This window comes from Pomacea canaliculata, linkage group LG4 (genome assembly GCF_003073045.1).
Source record: "Pomacea canaliculata isolate SZHN2017 linkage group LG4, ASM307304v1, whole genome shotgun sequence".
NCBI classification, from domain to species: Eukaryota; Metazoa; Mollusca; class Gastropoda; order Architaenioglossa; family Ampullariidae; genus Pomacea; species Pomacea canaliculata.
In genome coordinates, this window is record NC_037593.1 from 33,516,666 (window position 1) to 33,537,091 (window position 20,426).

At 40.1% G+C, this 20,426-nt stretch overlaps 1 protein-coding gene across 5 annotated transcripts in view; it reads right to left on the bottom strand.

The window, feature by feature from the left end:
• Positions 1-546: 546 nt before the first annotated feature.
• LOC112561994 (serine/threonine-protein kinase TAO1-like) overlaps positions 547-20,426 on the bottom strand; it is a 49,735-nt gene continuing 29,855 nt past the window's right edge. For 3 of the 5 annotated variants that reach the window (XM_025234901.1, XM_025234899.1, XM_025234900.1), the window contains 9 exons: positions 19,447-19,506; positions 15,161-15,331; positions 14,134-14,268; positions 13,746-13,874; positions 13,223-13,420; positions 11,700-11,939; positions 10,305-10,517; positions 8,440-8,622; positions 547-6,706 (listed from right to left, as the gene is read on the bottom strand). In XM_025234901.1, the coding sequence (XP_025090686.1) occupies positions 6,458-6,706; positions 8,440-8,622; positions 10,305-10,517; positions 11,700-11,939; positions 13,223-13,420; positions 13,746-13,874; positions 14,134-14,268; positions 15,161-15,331; positions 19,447-19,506 (1,578 nt within the window). In that variant the 3' untranslated portion in view covers positions 547-6,457. The remainder of the gene's footprint in view (positions 6,707-8,439; positions 8,623-10,304; positions 10,518-11,699; positions 11,940-13,222; positions 13,421-13,745; positions 13,875-14,133; positions 14,269-15,160; positions 15,332-19,446; positions 19,507-20,426) is intronic. The other 2 variants (XM_025234902.1, XM_025234903.1) reach the window with 1 other exon arrangement.

Consider the following 20,426-nt stretch of genomic DNA (forward strand, 5'->3'; position numbering starts at 1 on the left):
GTACAAGAAAGATCAACTGTTGTGCAGAACTAGCAAATGAACTGAGCAAACAGCATCCAACCATTTAACCATTTGTTTGAGGCTATTTTCCCATCAGCAAAATTGGAGGGAGACATAGCTACTGACCTCACTATCGCATGTCTTTTGCTTGGAGTGCTGAAGTTTCTCATTTACACGCCCAGTGCATCGTTAATACATCATTAAACTGGCAACACACAAGTTGGTGCAGTGTTAGTCTGCAGTCAACGAGTTCTTATACCTGGGCTGCTTGTCACAGTGGACCTACATGAGCCCAGCATTTGACAGCCTCAAAGTCTTTCCTTGCATTTCAACTGTCGTCTTGATCTGTACTGGATGCTGTGTGTACAGATACCACTAGCTGTGCTGCTTTGCCATCATCAGTGCCGAGGTCATAGCACAACTCTTGGTGATAATTCATTCTTTAGCACTGCATCTGCTGTCCACTAAATGAATTGTCTTCAAAAACACGATGGCCAAATGTATCCTTATGAGAAGAAAGTCTATTCAAGTCATGTAGCAGGCAAGTCTCGAGTTAAATTTTATTTATTCGACATATGCTGAAAATACATGGGTCTGCACTGTTAAATAGATTATAACTGCCGACCAAAATAATAGCACAGCCACACATCACCTCCACGCATACAATTCACAAGAGTGCCCAGTCACCTGCCAGTGGAAACTTATGGATGCAAGGCTAAAGGTGCTGTCTGTATGATTACAAAGCAAGAGAATTCCATCTGTTTGGTAACTGGCAGGTAAACAACATGTTACACTCCAACTGTCTGCATGCCTGGATTACTGGGAGGTAAACAATGTGTTAGTCCAATTGTCTGCAGGCCTCGATACAGGTTAAGGGCCAGCCTGGTCTTGTAAAATGACTTTCCACATGCTCCCCGAGAGATTATGCTCTCACCAACTGAGGTTAATTATGTGGACGCTCCTTCCAAATGCACGCATAAAGATACTTTAAATGTAACCTTGAAGGTTCACTTCTGTAAAAAAAAAAATAAGAAAATGACAATAGCCAGGTTCAGTCTTTCATTTCCACATAGACAAGTCTAACTATGTATTTTAAAAAGTTGTTGGGTCTGGTACAGGGCCCACAGAGGACTTCAGTCAATACCAGATCAACAGCTACATGTCAAACACCAAATTGCAATCCTATTTGAGGTTTTACTTGCAGCAGCTAATAGCCAATCTCTTTGTCTGTCTGTCCCCCGCCCCTTATTTACTTGTGCACACTTTTTGCAGGGTTGTCTCAATGAACATTATCCGGGCCTGTTTACTCAAGCATGCGCACATCCGCAGTCTTGAGGCAACAAGAAATCACAGTGACAACAGTAAATGAGTATGCGACAATGTCACAGAACTGACATAGTGGTGAGCACCAGGGTCATTCAAAGCTAGTAGCAGATGGTACATCACTACCATACCTTTTAACCCTTCTCTAGATGTTGTGATAATGGCATGAAGAACAAGACAAGGGAATGCCAGCAAGGTGTATGGTCCAGCTATGCATGCCGAGTCACCATCACACAGGCAAGCTAACCTGCAGACTTGTCACTCAATAATGTGGGTGACTAATGTACAAAAACATCACATGCCATAGACGTCCAGTGACTTTCTATGTGGATGTAGAAGCTAGAACATCACCAGCCACCATCCTGCTGACAAGTAAGAGTTACTGGGACTTGTGTATTCTCTACACTGCTGGTGACCCTTATACACAGAGAAAAGCCAGGCTCCTGTAAACTTGTTTCTGAAGATGCCAAATAAGGATCGCCAAAGGAAAAAACCTCCAACATTCGCCTAACATTTGCTTCTATATTTTCATAGAAAATTAACATGTTTAGCAGTTGTTTAAGGTGGTAGGTAGGTACAGCTGTAAACACAGTACACTAAAGTACAAACAGTGCTAGATGTGTATGTTCTCCACTCATACACTTGTATATTAGATGCCTGGCTGTTGCTAACTCTTTCTCCTGCACCAAACATGGGATTGAGAGGGAGGATGGAATTAGTGTTTTACAGTGAGCCACCAACTAAGACCATGTCACGGCAAGGCAGCCAGCCCTGTAAACTGATGCTACATGCAGAAAAAGAACAGCGAGCCTGAGATGAGAGCTGAACCCTGGACAGCCAACCTTCACTGTACAGACGCTAACTGTCGTGCAACTGAACTGCCTGTGTGAGGGATGAGGCAGTGTCCGATGATTGCTACAAGCAGTAGATAAGATAAGACAAATATAGATATACCTGTTCATGTCACACATTCACTAGCATTACAGATTGTACTTCTGTAAGACTTCAATGTTAGAATATCCTTGACTTTAAGCCTCAACACAAATATACAGTCAATACTGCTCAATGGCCCACACAAGAGATCCTATCCACACTTGTATTAAGTACACCAAACCTCTGCATAACACTTCATCCAGTTTTTGGCTGTTTTAACTAGTCACATCTTAAAATATGCTTGAGAACAAATGAAATAAAAATGTATTTCTGTGCTTTAGTGTGGTCCTTTTATTATGTCTTAGATAAAATTCACCTGAGAACAAATAAAAAGGCTAGCTCTGCTTGAATATGGTGCTGGTGTTATGTATGATGCTCGTGTTCTTAATTCACACACTTAGTACAAACAAAACAAAAGTTCCCCGTGCTTTGGTGCTGGTGTTGTCTTAGTTGATGCTTTATAGAAAGTCATGTTGGCTGCTTGTACCAACTCTGAATGCCAGACAATGTGCATGGGATAACCAAAGGCTATAAAACTAGAGTGGCACTGATTACAGAACTCTTCCTCTAGCTTCTGCTCTTAAATAAATTTGTGCATTAAAAGATTTGTAGAATTTGAGACTACTTTTGCAGGCTGTTGTTGTCCAATCCCACATTCCTCTATATTTTGGGCTGCTTACTGCTACTCATGCTGTTGGTGTTTCAAGCTGGTGACTATAGCTCACCTACACTGTAATGAAATACTTCTAAAACTGATGTAATTGAATCGCTGAAGAAATTCTAGTTACAATAACTTTTGCATCTGATCTCTTTCATTGATTCTCTAAAACGTTTCCAAAACTGTACCTAAAACAGTGAACGGCATATATGTTTCATATGCCATTCTGGTTGAGTATTGCCACAAATCATAAGAACTAAAAGTATGAGAGGCATGCACTCTGAAACTAAAAAAGCAAGTGCCCCTAAATTATAATGACGGCCTATATTGGAATTTAATAGAACTTAATAAGGCACATAGAGGTAGTTATAAAAACTTAAAGACTCCCCCCACCCCCTGTGTAGGTTACTTCTAAGAAATGAGACCAAGCCTGTTGAAAATGAGGTTCTTTGTCTTCAACCTGGACGACGAGGTGTGGGGATCACGACATGGTGGCAGGTGTGTCTTCTCTTTTCTTTTTTTTTTAACTTAAATTCCACATCTTTATCCTTTTGAAATCTAAAACATAGGACCATGTTGTTTTGAAACAGATTAATAAAATTTTCACTGAATTTAATTTTCTGTCAGGCCCTTTTGGTGATTTTTACCAAGTCTGGGAGCAAAGTTTCAGCAGCATGAATGTAGCAAGACAAACACATCAATTACAAAATATAATCAATGAAAATAATAGTTTGAAACTTGTGTGTTCAAACATGGCATATCGTACAGTTCTTACTGCCCCCAAAGGTGCTTAAAAATTACATTCCTTAACAATTTATCTCTTCTATTTAGTCCATTTATCACATTTGGTGAGCTTGTTATTGATGCTCCTAGGTTTTTAAGATTTACTGAACTGTGCATAAGCCTCTGCCAGTAACAGGAAAAAATCTTTGGAGTGCCTCTTTGTGTAATAGATAAAAGTGTTCCTGCCCTATGACAATACTGGCAAAAGCAAACAGCATGAATGTGATCTTCCTCATAGTAGTGGCTAATCCACAGGCAACATGACTGAGCACCCACCTGGCTACCTGAACACAAGGAATGTTCAAAACAATAACCCAGGTTAGTCAACAAAGTTGACCAATCCAAAACATGAAATGTAGAATGAATGAGCAATAGTTGTCAGGTACACTATGGCATCTTGGTGCCACTGGTATATTCAGCATCTTATTTCTCAGGCTACCCCACACAGCGTGCCTACCTCATCAACTTTTGCATCAGCCAAGATCAGTAGGTGCTCCCACAGGCGCCTAGCATGTGAGTATTTAGTACAAGAAGCCATGACATGTACAACGCCTACAGTATCATGTAACACCACTACCGCTGTCCATCGCATGCTCACTACCCTCTTGTTATCAAGCAATACACAAATGCTATGTATTATGCCCCCTAACTGCTTACTCATTCTGATACAGGGGATCAAGTGACAAGCTCACAGCTATTTTGTTCAAAATGACTATAAAGCACCTGACAAGGCCAACACATAGCACTTCTAAAAAAAAAAACCACAAACACAAAAGAGTGACTGTGTATGTATGTGTCCTGACTATAGCACCGTTATTATGAACAAATGCAAGAAATTTTTTAAAGAAAAGAAGAATGAACAAAATTAACAGCCAACAAAGTCTAAATAAGATGTTCTTTTGATACCTACCACAAATACAATAGTGAAATAGCAAACACTTTCAACCTCCGCAAAATGCCTGATGATCCAAACTAAATTCAAGCTGACCGATTATGCTATGAGTGGATTACAGCAAGGGGTGGGGTAAAGAATCTTCCAATAGCTATGTCATCAGCATCTTAGCAGATGGCCTGCACTGTAGTCAAAACAAAAGGGTGCACATGCATGCTTGTGACCAAAGCTTATCTTCTACATCCTGCAGTCTGCAAGCATGCTCACATTCAAGTCTATGGACACACACACGATCACTCACATCACTACAAAAACAAAAACCAGTTGTCAATATGTGTCTAATGAAGACAGCTGCACAAAAGAGGTGAGGAGAGACCTCAGCATGCTACAAAGAGAGTGCATCACAGCATTTGTAATGACACAGCAGACACATCAGGATTTGCTGTTCCTAAACTTGTTGACTACAACACAAAGCAAGGGTCCTGGGTGCTGCTGCTGTCACTTAGTGTATCAGCAGTGTGTTACACTGCCACTGATTATGCACATTTACATACACAACTCTCCGTTGACACTGATCCCCCTTCCTCTTGAGGTGGCATGTTGGCCCGTCTGTACACTTGTCACGACTGTTTCATGGGCTCTAGTATGGACTCCACTACTTCAATGCATCCGACTGAATGTCAGCAGCAGTTGGCCAGTGTGCTGACAGAAACATGACCACCAGGCAGTCATCTGGCACGTGTTTTAACTGTTACAATGCCAGCCTTGTAGTTATTATGGCTTAGGAGGTGACTATTGTGGACCACAACAAACATGACAACTTGGAGATGACTACCACGGACCACAACAAAGCTGACATGCTGATGCACACATACACATTCACACAAATACTTGCGCCCACACACACACCCTTGCATATCAATACATTATCAATTGATAGAATAAAATTACACACAATATCTCTTTTGCACCCAAGACTTTTCTGTCTCCTGCTTTCATGTGTATGCATTTGACAGTGTGTGAGAAAGAGCGTGTGTGTGCATCTAACTGAAAGCATCTGTAGTGATGCCAAAAAAAGCCCTGAACCATTTTCTGACCTATTAAGTGTTCATAAAAGGTATATAAACAAAAACACTTGCATGGAAGCTGACGTTGACACAAATGCACACTATGCACATCTTTACTCACACACCCACTACCTGATTACACACGTGCTATTTCCAGCCTTGCTCACCCATTTTATCTCACATTTTGGGGTTTTGAATTCTGTTGCAGCTTGCAGGATGCGGTAAACACACACAGCAATACCACTAGTCACCACCTAGGGTGTGGGCTTGCACATACTGCAATACCACAAGCCATCACAAAAGACTTTGTGATCTAGTGCTATGACAAAGTGTGTGGTCTGACCAATGGGATTTTCATTGCTCCACTTTCTAAAGATGAGGAAGTCAACGTTGCAGCAGCAACTGTATCCATAAACTATGAAGAGGAAACCTCCTAGTGACAGGTAGCACATAACCTACTGTTTTGGCTTAAAGGGATCAACCCAGTATTTGCTGCCAGAGTCAAGTCTACGGGCACACACCTGCACCATCCTCATCACTTTATCATAGCGATCTAAGCAAGTCGATTCCAATGTGCTGTACATGGGAAGATGTCTGTGACCAAACTCTACTCCTGGCACCTGCTGACACAAGGACACTGCAGCTCCACGGTCTCTCCACCTGTCTGCTTGACCAGACACGTCACCCCTTGGCAGCTGTTTGTGTAACCTCTATATCTGACAAGTGAACAACTGTTGACGCCAAAAGAGGACTGTGTTGCCAGCAGGTGTTGTAGAGTAGACACTGGAGCATAAGATGTGGTTATAAAGGCGTGTGGGAGGTGAAGGAGTTAGTAGAACTTGATGCTGATAGCGACAATGTAGACCCTTGGGTTGACAGTTGGTCCTCATCCACAGCGACCTCCTGAGAGGCTGCTGCTACATCTGCAGCGTTCAGTCCCATAGCAGTGGTCTCGATATCAAATGACTCCAACTCCTGCCGCTGCCGCTCTTGCAATGATCGCCAACGGTCCCGTTCTTCACGTGTCAAATTTGACCTCTCATCGTCCATCTGGGGACAAGATGCAATTACAGAAAACAGCATTGTCATGTATCTATATTTCACTCTTGTATAACTATGTGTGTTTGCATGCTAATGTACCTGCACCCAGACAGAACTGAGGTAAGGTGTGTGACTGCAGAAACAAATAGTGCCTGCATATACAGGTGAGTGAACAACAGTAATGAGCTATACACACACACATAAGACAACCACCCAGACTGGGGAAAGATGATAAAATACTGAAGTATAAATTCAAATTACCAGATGATAAAAGGTTAAATTGACGTGGGAATAATGTTAACAACAGAGGGAAAAAAAGAAAAAACAAAAAATGTGTTCACAAAGCCTGCAAAAATCTGTCTTTTGACTGCAGCAGAGAACAAACATGCTGTTAAAGCCTCCTCTATTTTACTGATGTCCTGCTGTTTTGAAGTAATCATCTTTGCTGAAATTAGTGATATTCAGAGTGGATTGGTAAATGCCAGAAATAGGTCTGTGTAGTGTGACTTCCTGTGCTCAAAACATTTCAACACATTTTGATATTAACATTTGATATTTCCTGCCAGAAGTGGATGATAAGGAGCTTGACAAGCTACAGAAAAAAGCGACTAAGAGCTTTGTTGTTACAAGGATGTGTCATATTTACTTCCAGTGGCTGAATGCAGCAACTTATTCATCCATTGCAGCCCCACCCTTGAGACAGGCATCAATGTTCTACAGCTCCTCCACGGCCATTTATCCATAACATTCTAACATACAAAGCACAAAAATAACAAATAACAAAGCTGATGGAGTCCTAACAGCACTGGCAGTAGCTGCCTTCAAAGGAAAGGCCGACAGCAACATGCTGTGCAGAATGACTAATCATTTTTCCCACTCTTTACTGGCATTGCTATCGTGCAGGGACACAACTGTGTCATCAGTAGAGAAAGGACACATTAGGGGCTTTGCATATTTAGCAAACAGTCTGATCCAAGTCATTAGATCAGTCGCTCAGTGTCTGGTGTATGAGGCAGTGTTGAAAATTCAACGACTGGACAACAATTTTTTTCTTCACTGATGTTGGGAATAAAGCTGTGCGCTTAATTTGCTGGAAAAGGAAACAAACTAGATCAGACCTGGGCAAGAGGCAGCCCTCGGGCCAGATGCGGCCCGCCTCCTGTCTCTGACCGGCCCGCCTGCCAGTATGTATACTATAATATATACAGTATTGGGTAAAACTGAGTTAACTATATTAGTCCGGCCCTCTAAAACATCCCAATTTCTCAAGTGGCCCCTTGGGAAAATTAATTGCCCACCCCTGAACTAGATGTTTCCCAACAGGAAAATAGAGAATCATCACAAGAATCTCAATGTCGAGCTATAAATAAAACATCGATCTAAACCTCTAAAAGCAAGGTAATATCTACAATTATTTTTGAAAGGGAAGTTAATTATACAAGCAGCCTTTCAAATGCAACAACAGTACTGGTGAGATGCAATGTGTCTTCACACATTAGAAAAAAACCGGTACTGGGGAAACCTGCAGGACAAAAATTGAGAGAATCTTATGACCTCAATCTCATCATCTCGCATCCCTCCCTTCCCTTCAAAATAGCATCTGAAAACACTGTTGTCGATATATCAAGACCACAGAGATGACAAACTGATTTCTGAAGACAAAGTGGTCAATGTATCAAGACCACAGACATGAGTAATCCCCTACTGTTGTAGGAAGATCCTTTGTACCCTGAGTGACTCACCTTTTGTTCTAGGAGAGCCCTACGCAAAGACACCCTCTCTTCCAACACCTTTTGCTCTCGTTTGTGTTGAGCCTCTGCTTGAGCACGAACTTTACTCTGGTACGCCATTAGCAGTTCCATTTCCTGTTGCAATCGTGTTCGCAATTCGTTGGCCTCTACCATCTGGCTTTCATCAAGACGTACCTATGAGAAAAGAGAATTTCTTAAATTATAAGACATAAGTCAGGGAGCAAGAATACACAATTTTTGTCTGCCCTTAACAAGCTGGGTAAGTTGACAGCCTAATGGTTCAAGCATCCATGTCTGAAAATGAGAGCACACATTATCTACCTGTATGTATTATCGATACACATTATCTACCTGTTGGATGCTCATGTAGCACAGATTAGATTCCCCACTGACCCAGCTGTTGAATGACAACAGTTCAGAGGGTTCAGGAAAGAAAGGCAGCAAGGGACAGATGGCACCCTCACCAAAACACTGGCCAGGAGACAAATATGGTGTCTAATACCTTACTCTTTGAATGACTGAAACGTTATGGAACTTCCTTAACCCAAAGTAAATCAAATGCACAATCAATAATAGAACCATGCACATTCACCACAAATAACACCAAGATGTACTATGTGTGAGGGTATGGCAAATGGTTGCTCAACATGGCCACAGACTCTGAAGGGTACATGCTAATGCATGTCATGACTGAGAAAGGCAAACAGTATCATAATAATTGTAAGTGTCAAAGCTCTGATATGAAAGCACTGTCTAATTTTAAACTGGCTAGAGTTACAGATGTCTGTCCCTCGTTCATAGCTCCGAGAGATGTCCAGCTTAACCTCCACCAACAGTAGATAGTGTTAGATCTCCATCTGTTTGTGATTGATCATATCTTGCTAGCATGCAAGCAATACTTTGTTGTCTCCCAACAAGGCACTTTGCCACTTTTTACAGTTTCTAAGTCTTATACCAAGTTTTCATTCATTCTGCTAAACAGCATTCAAGCTGCCAATACAGCACAAAATTTTGACAAGACCATAGCAAGCTCCACCTCTACTCTAAGAGTACTTTTTTAATAAGCAAATTCCAAGACAGCATCGACACATGCAGCCAACTCAAGCAAACATCACTCTCATACCTCTTTAACAGACGCAATCCTGAGACAGCCCTATTTCATTTTTTTGGCGCAGCAGGTGCTTGACATGACTGAAGGGGCTTTGAGTCTTACTTCTGTGTAGGCCAGTTGCTGTCTGCTACCCCTCACCTCCCCCAATATCCATGTACACTTTATATACATTGTAGCTGCACTGGGAAACTGGGTCAGTGACACAATTCCTAACGATGTGTTGTGAATGGATGTGTGTCATTACAGCAGGTAAAATACTTTATCACAGAAGCCAGCCACCAGCTCAGAATACCTGAGCTCACTGTCAAACCTTATTCCGCCCAGCCACTTGAGAGAAAAAAAGCAGCACTCTGGAAGACCCTGAACATGTAATGCAATCATAGCAAGTTTGGCTATAACATCTGAAATAATCATCACACAATCACCATCATGCATGACTATTACACATGAATGTCAAATAATTATCACACAATCACAAATATTTGTCAATCACCATTTGCCTTTACTTCCAGAAGTCAAATAATTATGGGATTCTGTAGATTACTAAAAAAAAAAAAAAACAACCCTAAAATCACACAACAAGACTAAGGATGAGGGAGCTACAAACAATGACAAGAATGGGACAACGATGCACACCACTGCAAACATACAGCTTTTGGTATAGACATGACTGGGTATAGACAAAAACACAGCTGTTGGTAACTACAACTGAAAACATAGCGATAAGGTATGAAAACATCCTTACATTCTGCTGCTGCAGCATTTCAGCTATCGAAGCCTCATACTGATCACCAAGGGAGGCCAACTTTCGCATCTGCTCATCCTTTAGCTTCTTGACTACAGCCTTTTGCTCAGCTTTCGGAGTGTTCTGGAGGATGTGCTCTTTCAGGGCCTTGTACTGACGCTGCTGTGTTTTCACAGCTTCATTAAACTGCTTACGGATCTGAATCTCCTTGGCCTGCACAGCCATATCAATGAATGATTATCATCAGCGCACAATTATCCAGAGAGTGGTGTCCCTTCAGGCCAAGGATAAGAGGACTCTGTATTTTGTGTTTACAACACCTCTCCGCTCTCTACCTCTACCAAAGAGACAGAACTATTCCTTGCCTGGGTGAGCTTCCATCAGCACTAAGCTACAGGGCTACACCATATTTAAAATGCTTCTTTGTTGTCAAATTCATTTTAGTATTGTTTGTCTTTTAATGAAAAACATTTGTACTGAAAAGTCCTAAAAAGACAGTTTTACCACAATCCTACCCCCTAATTCAACTTAGTGAAGATGGTTATTGATACCCTGAAATAAAGTTATATAAAGCAGGAATTAGCTTAATTCCTAATGTCTCTCTTGCCCTGTTTTGTTTTGATCAGCATCTTCCCACCTCGCCAAACCACCTTCCTACATCATCCACATGTTTAGCACCTCTCATCAAGCCCCCACCTTCCGATGTCAACTTATCAGGATGTTCAGCATCTTCTCATCAAACCACCTTCCCCCATCAGCTCTATGGATCTGCAGGTCATCAGCACAATTCGATATCACCTTGAAATGATGAGCTCTTGTAAAGTGCATCAAGATTAACTGATTGACTGAACTAACACAACCCACTGCTCTCCCATCTTGCTAAAAGGCGTCACCTTGTGACTGCTTCATGCTTTTGCAGCATTAGATCGTGCAGAAGCAAGCATTCTGTGTGGTTTAGCCGGCTGTCCCATGTATTCATTCTGTATTGTTTAATCAACAATTCAGTGTGGTTAAATACATACTTGTATAATGCTACAATCAATAAAGATAATGATTTGCACACAAAGTTGTACAGCATTTCTTTGAAAGATATGAAATTAAAAGAAACAAATTTCATGCACAAATGCAATTTATCAAATACTCGACAGTTCAAATCTGCAATCAACTGTTGTCTCTTACATATTGACTAGCAGAGAACTGGATTTATGTTCTACTTTCAAAAAGAAAGAAAATATTTGTTTGCTTGAATGCTTACAGCAACCATATGACAGTTAAAACTGTATTTGCCTTAATACCCTTAATTTAGTTTTCCTATAGTATTATTTGGTGCTTGGAAGATTGTCGCAAACAAATTAATTATAAATGAATTAATACCCTTTCTGATGTAATGCTCACCTTCAGACTGCGAGGTTGCTGTTTAACCTCCATGGCATGTTTTTTCCGCAACTCAGCTTCCGCACGTGAGTTGTAGTCTCGCATGTTCTCTTTCTCTGTCTGGTGCTGGCGGTGCAACTGCTCATCCTTGCACTTCTGAAGAGCTGCCAGTTGCTTGTACTCAAGGTCCTGCGTACTCTCATGATGCCGCACTAACATGGTGTGCTCATACTCCAACTGTGCTTGCCGCTGAGTCATTTCCTGCCACAAATATAAACACTCGCAGATCAATAATGACAAATGAAAGAAAGCAGCCAGTGGATATATAGACACAATGAACAACATCAAGATGAGGTACAAGATAACAGCCAGTAGACAGACACTGAGGTTCTATAGACACAGTGAACAACACCAGATGAGGTACAAGAGTAGAATGTAAAGCAACGATGAAGGTATGTAGATACTATACACAGTGTAAGAGTCGTTACATGATGGTTAGCATGACAGACAGTATTGCTAGGGAGTTTAAAATAGTAATTCAGGGATAGTACTTTGTCAACAGATATGTTTTCACAGAGCGTGTGAATGTAGCCTTGGAGTCTGAGTGGCGAATGTGATGTGCAAGAGAGTTCCACTGCTTAGCAGCACAAATAACAAATACAAACACTTATTTCTAAGCCATATCTTGTCACAAATGCACTCAACTACTCAGTCATTTCTAGAGACAAATATAAGGTTACTGGACTCAGTGTTTTTTCAAAAAGTCAAAACGCTCATCGGTCTTAGACCAAATATTGTTATTTAATTTAGATAATAAAGCTTATTTAAAGTTTCCAAATTCCAGCACAAACCTAGGGATGGAAAATCTCAAATTACAGTAAAACAATTTAGCTTAAACAAAACAAGAATGTTAATACACAATGGCACACACCTACATCTCTTCATGAAAAATCATCCTGACAGTACTGATGTAAAATAGGTGACCCAAATAACACTTAAGTGTCTTGACTGCCAGCAGTATTCTGCTTCCAGCTGAAATGTGAATGTTTGGAATAGAAAAGACACCAAAATGTATATGCTTTGGGGTGTCATTTCTTAAAAGTGTGCAGATTTTTTTTCCCATTTACCTGGCTTCTCCTTAATCAATTGCTCTAGACACTTTTAAGTTTTGCTCTCAGCAAATACAAGTTTAAAAAAAAAGCTGAAAATAACTATTACACGGTCATAAATATACATTATAGTATCACAGAAACTGCCGTTCCCCAACAGCAAATCTGTGAACACAGAGGCAGTCATTTGTAAATGTTTTATCTCTTCTGTAATGTCAAAGATCGAAGCATGTTCCATGTTAGGTGCACATGTGATCTGCATTTTTTCCCTGCACGATAAGTCTGACAAAGGGTATCCTTTTGATTCCAATGTGCACAATGCGCACCTTACTACCAAGCAGAGGTATGTAGTATGCAAGCGCTTTTTCTTTTTATTATTATTATTAAATAAGAACAGGCAGCTGTGGTAGCTTGACATACTCCATTCTGACTCACCTCTCTCAATAACTTTTGTTCCAACTGGTGCAGATTCAGGACAGCAACACGTTTAAATCGGCGCAAGTTGAACTCCATAGTGTCTTTCTGATGCCTCTCCAGCCTAAACTCTGCATCTCGCTGCCGTCGTGCTAGTGTTTCCTTGTAGACACGCATCATATCCTCGCGCTCCTTTTTGGGTGTGCTGGTGTCTAGGCCCTGTGGTCAGAAAATATGATTTTTGACTATACACTGTGCTCATGTAACTGCAGTTCCCTTGTTTCTTCATTGTGACTGTGTCATAAGTTACAAGAACAATTTTTATTTTCAATATGAATTCACTGTATGCAGGAGTAAATAGTAGTATCTAGCCTTTACTGACATGAAGTTTGGTAATATCTTATTCTTTGCACCATTTTACTTTAATATATTATTATACATTAAGGACTGGTGTCGTGTTTACAGCTGATATGTAAATGTAATATTACAAAGCTAAGGGACAGGAGAATCTTTAAGGTTATTCTCTCACAGACAACAATCCCACCTTCTTCATACGCTCCTTATCACACTTGTAGTTTTTCTTCATCTGGTCAGCTAGACTCCTCTTTTCATTCTCATGGGATAGTGAGGTATCTCGCACCAACTTCTTCTCCTGAGCCACCATATTCTTGCTCTGACAAGACAAACTAAAGCATCTAAGAAAAATGGTCATGTGTTTCTAAAGATTTGATTTAATGATGTATATCTCACTGTCATTATTTCTTGGCATACATTAAATACACCAACATACAAACTCTTATATATATTTATCAAGAAACACAGGCCTGAAATGAACCATGTGGACACAGAAAAATATCAAGAAAGCTCAAATACAAGATGGTTGAAGAAAAAAAAAAACATGTAAAAAGCAAGATATGATAAGTGTGATATACATGGCGCTCCAGTTCAGTGGTATGTTGCTGTTTCAGGCGCTCAAGTTCTTTGCTAAACTTTGCTCGCAGGCTTTCATATTCCCGATCTAGGCGCTGCTTGTGCTCATCCATCTCAGCTGAGAAGCGAGACTCCATCTACAAAAACATCAATGTTTACCTCAATGAAATCTTAAGCAAACTTATTTTACTCTTCTGGAAACCGAGTACCACGAAACACAGAAACAAAGGCAAGGTCTCCTATTTCTCTTAAAATGGCAGGAAAAAAATGATATACAGAATGGGGGATGCACACAGCAGGAAATTATTACACAGAATGGACAGACATAAAAACTGGTATGCACATAGCAGCAAAAGGAATACTAGATAATAAGGGAACATAGTTACAGCAGCTACCACAGACATGTTATTACTTATATATATTTGTATATTTATCTATATATAAACGAGGCCGCCCAAAGGAAACTTGGAGAAGAACAGTGGAAAGGGAGATGAAGGGAAAGGGCTGGACATGGGGTCACCTAGAGCGGGTTTCAGCCGATCGACATCGGTGGCGGACTCTGGTTGAGGCCTTATGTGCAACCTGATGCACGAAGAGGAATAGATACAGATATATATATATGTGTTTGAATCACAGTTACAAAGCGATCACAGATGTGCTAAAAGATATACTATTTTATACACATATAGGGAGATAGATAAGACAGAAAACAGCCACAGACATTACTGCACATAACATGCTAGAAATGAGTTAAAGACATACTACTGCATGTCACGGGTTTCGGTTGCCTGATTTGGCTGACCTTTATTAATACTGATTTTTTGGACAGTTTCTTGCCATCTATTCTTATGCATGACATGCTTTTAAAGACCATACATAAAGCCTACGAAATATGAGTCATCCCATGTATACACAAAACAAACAGGTGACATCAATATGCAACCCAAAAACGGGGGAAAAAAAAGGCACAGTTGATTTCACAATGATGAAAAGTATCAGAAGAATTTTCAAAATGAAAAAGGAACCCACTGACTGAAGCTCTTTCTGGTGCATTTTGCGCAATCTTTTATAGACAGTGAAATTGCGCAGTTCATTGGAGCGCTCATGCTGCTTAATCTCTTGCCGTACGATGGATGTTGTACGAATGGTGGCAAAGTTGTTTTGTGCCACCTCCATGCTGCGGCCACTACCTCCTGATAGCTGCAAGCAAATGCATTATTATTTTAGTCCTAATAGGATATGGGACAGTCTGCCAACACATCTGAATATCATTTCAGTCTCTGTAAATGAGAAAAAAGAACTTGTCAAAATAAAAAGGTACATTTTTACCAAGCCATCCTAATTTCTAAATATACAAATTGAATAAGCAATCTCTTGAAACTGCAGCTATTGCACTGCAATATCAGGGTCAATCTGAAACAAAATTCAATACCAACAACTGAACTAATTTACTGCTATCACCTTTTTATTTATCTATCCTTGTCAAGTGATTGTACAAGCTTATTTATCTGCAATGTCAAATGTATTTATGGTGCATGTCACATGATACTACTAATACCTATGATGCATCTTACAGATGTCCTGCCTCAAGTTTAGTTGTGTAAGGAAAAACTAGTATTATAACAACACAATGGTCGCTTTTTATTAGAGCCACAACATTAAATACTTATGATAAACACCACCACCATGAGTAACAACAACTATAATACCAATGTTAAGATATATTGGCAGTCCCTGCTTGATGAACATAGAGTTAGGGACATCTGTGCTTACAAATAAGCTGCCACAAGGCCTTCTACTTTAGACAGAAAGGTAAAGTATATCACTATCTGAAGCTAATGATTTACTGTACATCTGGACATAACTCATTCATAACCCAGAGAGTGCTTGTACACACATAATGCATTTAATAATGAGGAACCAAACCAAAAGTGCCTGCGATGATAAGTACACTATTTTGATCTGCTTGTTGTGGCAGAGGAAATGGGAACAAGGAGAATGGGCAATGAAGCAGCAGACAAGAAGTGGAGTGGATAAACTGGAAATTATTATCAAATTTAATTATTTTTGTTTACTTTTGAACTATCATTAAATTTACGATGGCAGATATCAACTGTTGATGTCATGCGTGGGACAAGATATTTCTTGCTGACAATGAAGAGCTTGAGCAATCATAATGGGAAATTTATGATGGCAGATATTAACTACTGATGTCAGGTGTGGCACAAAATGTTTCTTGCTTAGGCAACAACAGGATTTTTTAAAAATCTGTGAGTTCACTTATGGCTTAAAAAATACTGTTTTAAGTGTGACAAGGTAAAACTGTAGGTATGGCTCAACAAAATACATTTTAACTGTGACAAGAATGTCAAATTGTAGGTACAACTGCTATGGGGACAACCCTGCTTCCATGTACTCAGCTGCTTATCTCACAACTGGGAAAAGGCCTGAAATAACCCAGCTGCAGTGTTGTGGAATACTTATAATACTTATCATAGACCTGCAACTATGTCTATATGGATACTTCTCCTTAAAGATACAAGGCAATGAAAATAAATCTGGGAATGAAAGCTGCTTGTGGATGAGACAAATGATATAGTGTTGTCATTACATATCAACATGGACTTGTCAGCACTTACTGGGTCTTGTCACTAAACGTTAACTATTTACACAGTCTTGTTGATACACATTCAAATTCACAAAGTCCTGTCACTAAACATTTAAATTACATGGTCTTGTCACTACACATTAACTTTACAAATATGTCCCCTAAAATGATGGCACACCTTTCGGAACACATGCCAATATCTCTTATAAGGTTATAATTATTCTTATTTTTGCTCTATATTAACATTATTTAAAAGGCTCAAAGAGTACCTAAAGACTGAAGAAAAAGCAGATTAAAGGTTTGCTTGAAGTAAGCAGCTCTGTAAAAAGATAGATACAGTCAAATCTCCCTACTATGCCACCCCGCTACTATGCCACTCTCGGTATTATGCCACTTTTGCTCGGTCCCGACTATAAATTCAATGTAAAAAAAAAAATTACTATGCCACCCCAGACTCTCGCTACTATGCCACTTTTTTGTGACTCTTAAAAGACACAAGTTGTAAAATTCCGCGCAGTGCTCGATTATTATACTGTGCGGTAGTGTGGGACATCGCAGTTAGGTGGATGGAACATAGCACGTACACAGGGAGGGTGGAGGCTGGCAGTGGGGGGGGGTGGTGGTCGCTGGCTGGGTGACAGTCACGTGACAGAGGGAAGGTGTAAGGGGGTCGACTAGCGACAGGATGCAGGTGCGCGGATGTGGTTGGGAGGGGTGGAGGATGAAGAGGTGAGGGGGAGAATGAGAGGAGACAGCTAGCGAAGCCGACGATTCTTGAGAGCTTTGGACCAGACCTTGGCAAAGGCCTTCTGTCTCTGACCGGCCCGCCCGCCAGTATATATACTATACATATTGGGTAAAACTGAGTTAACTATATTAGTCCGGCCCTCTAAAACCATCCCAATTTCTCATGCGGCCCCTTGGGAAAATTAATTGCCCACCCCTGCTTTGGACTGACGGGTAACTTGAACAAATAAAGCCGTTTTTACGAACACTCTCTACTATGCCACTCTCGCTACTATGCCACTTTTGCTCGGTCCCGGTAGGTGGCATAGTAGGGAGATTTGACTGTATTCATTCAGAGAAACTATGGCTAGAACTAGAAACGACATGCACTGTTCTCAATGTGGGTAATAAGGGGTCCTAACACAAGAAAACAAGGCGTAGGACACAGGAAGAGTGTATCCAATGTTTTTCTGCCTCCTGCAAGTCAATATCTTTTATTTGTGCCTGTTACCTTCTCCCTTCCATCAGTACACCAACAAGAGCTCAGTACAATAACCTTTGCCACTTAGATGTTTAGAATCACCAAACTTCTCCAGCATGTGCTGCTGGAACTAGTGCTACTAGCACCGCTACATCTGCCCAAAGAGGCAAGAGCCAAACACCAGAATATGATGGTACATATATATATGTCACATCTACAAGCATTAGCTTGTGTGATCTGCTCTTCATAAAACTCGTATTTGTCAGATAACAGTCTTATGTTGCTAATAAACACTGTATATGATGCAACACTTGTTTACAAATGTCCTACACCAAAATTATTCAAAACCATGAAACTGTAATGAGAACTGCAATATAAAACCATAATACTTATTAAAACAATAAAACATAAATAGTTAACAAGATCAATAGGCCAACCAACAATTGATGTACATTAGGGAAAAAAAAAATAATTAAACATCAGAAATCCAAGCATCATTTTAAAAAACTGAGAGAGCTTGCCAGACCCGAAGCGCAGAGAGCTAGAACAAGGCCAAAACACACACACAGCATCAACCAAAGAGGACAGGAAGGAGGAAAGTAATCACAGCTAGCAGAGAGCTAGGATAAATCTCACAAGACAGAAACAAGTCCACAACGAGAGCAGTCTAGAACAAAGCTCACAAGACAGAAACAAGTTTACAAATGGGGGACAGTGACAGTATTAACAACAATTTAAAAGAGACAAAAATAAGGCAGGTGGCAGCAACAGAGCAGAATAGGGGAAAGGGATAGAATTAGACAGAGAAAAGAATAAGAGACAACAGAGAAGAAAAAAAACAGCTGAACAAAAATAATAACTGATGTCACTAAACAACTTGTGCTAGCATGCTGGGTATGCCATTTTTATAACTCTCCAAGTTATCAGCAACTCAGGTGAAAAATGAAAATGAAAAATGGATTACAATTAGAGCAAATACATTAGGCTTAAATGCAACATTCAAGCAGCAGCTGATAGCAAAGAGTTTCTGGAGAACGTAAACCACTGATGTCTTGTCAACATTAGGTTACAACATGGTAACACAAAACTAACAGCTGCAATAACATCAACAGCAAGGAGAATACTGTTTCTTCTTTTCTGCAAGCCAATAGTAGTATGTATAATGCAAAATAGAAAAGACTGCAATACTTGAATTAAAGTTGTAAACATGCATGCAGGAAAACATGTCTGCCCTCCCACCCATCAAAACTACAGAAAAAAACCGGTGAAGCCTTCATAAATTCATACACCGGGAGTGTGTGGGTTGAGCAACATGCGCTATACCAATAAGAGGTCTAGAAGAATAATAACCAAGGCAAGAGATGGAGACATGGGAAAGCAAGACCAATACCTGCACTTTCATACACTGAAGGGATGAGAAACATGCACTATACCAACAAGATGTCTAGAAGGATCATAACCAAGGCAAGAGAAGGAGACATGGGAAAGCATGGCCAATACCTGCACTTTCCAGGAGTGTGGGCTGTAGGAACCACTGCGTGGCGAGATGGATGGCCAATCCTTAGACCATGGAGGGAAACAGACAATACAGTACAAAACACTCCACATAAGATATAATAGCCAAAACCATGTGCTGAACACTAGACACTTTGCTCTACAACACAGACCATCAACTATTATATCTAAATAGGGTTTAACAGTATAGTGCATATAACTAACCAGGTAACACAGATGAGAGAGCTGCACCTCAACTGCATTACACACTGCATGCCAAATAGTGGGTACAACAATACAGTGGCACTGACCATCTTGTAGAATGTACCATCTAATGGACATCTAGCATATGCAATATTCTTAACTCATTCCATCTCTTGAGAATACAGGAGTGCAATCTGATATGCACAAGTACGTGCATCAATCATTTTTGCTCCAAAACTATGTAAACAAAAAAGGGACAAAATTCCATTGTTTAACCATATTTAAATGGAGTTACATCCCTTAACACGGGAACATCTGAATTTTTCTAGATGTACCTTTCTTTTTAAAATCAATGCAAGACAACGGCACATAAAGACAGCTAGTGATTTTTCACTGTTTTCAAGCCTATTTCGCACACAAATGTTGTTTTACATTATCAAGTTTATTTAATTCTACACCTTGTATGGCCACTAAAATTCACAGCCTTCAAAACTAGACATCGCAATGCTCATACATTTTGCATAAACCTATACCCCAATTTTTATTCTTTTGGAAATGCAATTTTTGAAAATGTAATTTCCTTGAAATTTACCATGAGTGCTCTTTGTCTTGAAAATAATACAGCAAGTCAAGATCATTCTTAGCAAAGAATATTAAATGAGAACTCACAAAAGTGACACACATTAAGGCTCACTTAACTCTGCACAAGTCATTACATTCAGTCACACACCCCTATCTGTCCATACAAAAATACTGCTTCTGAGTGACAAAATATGACAACT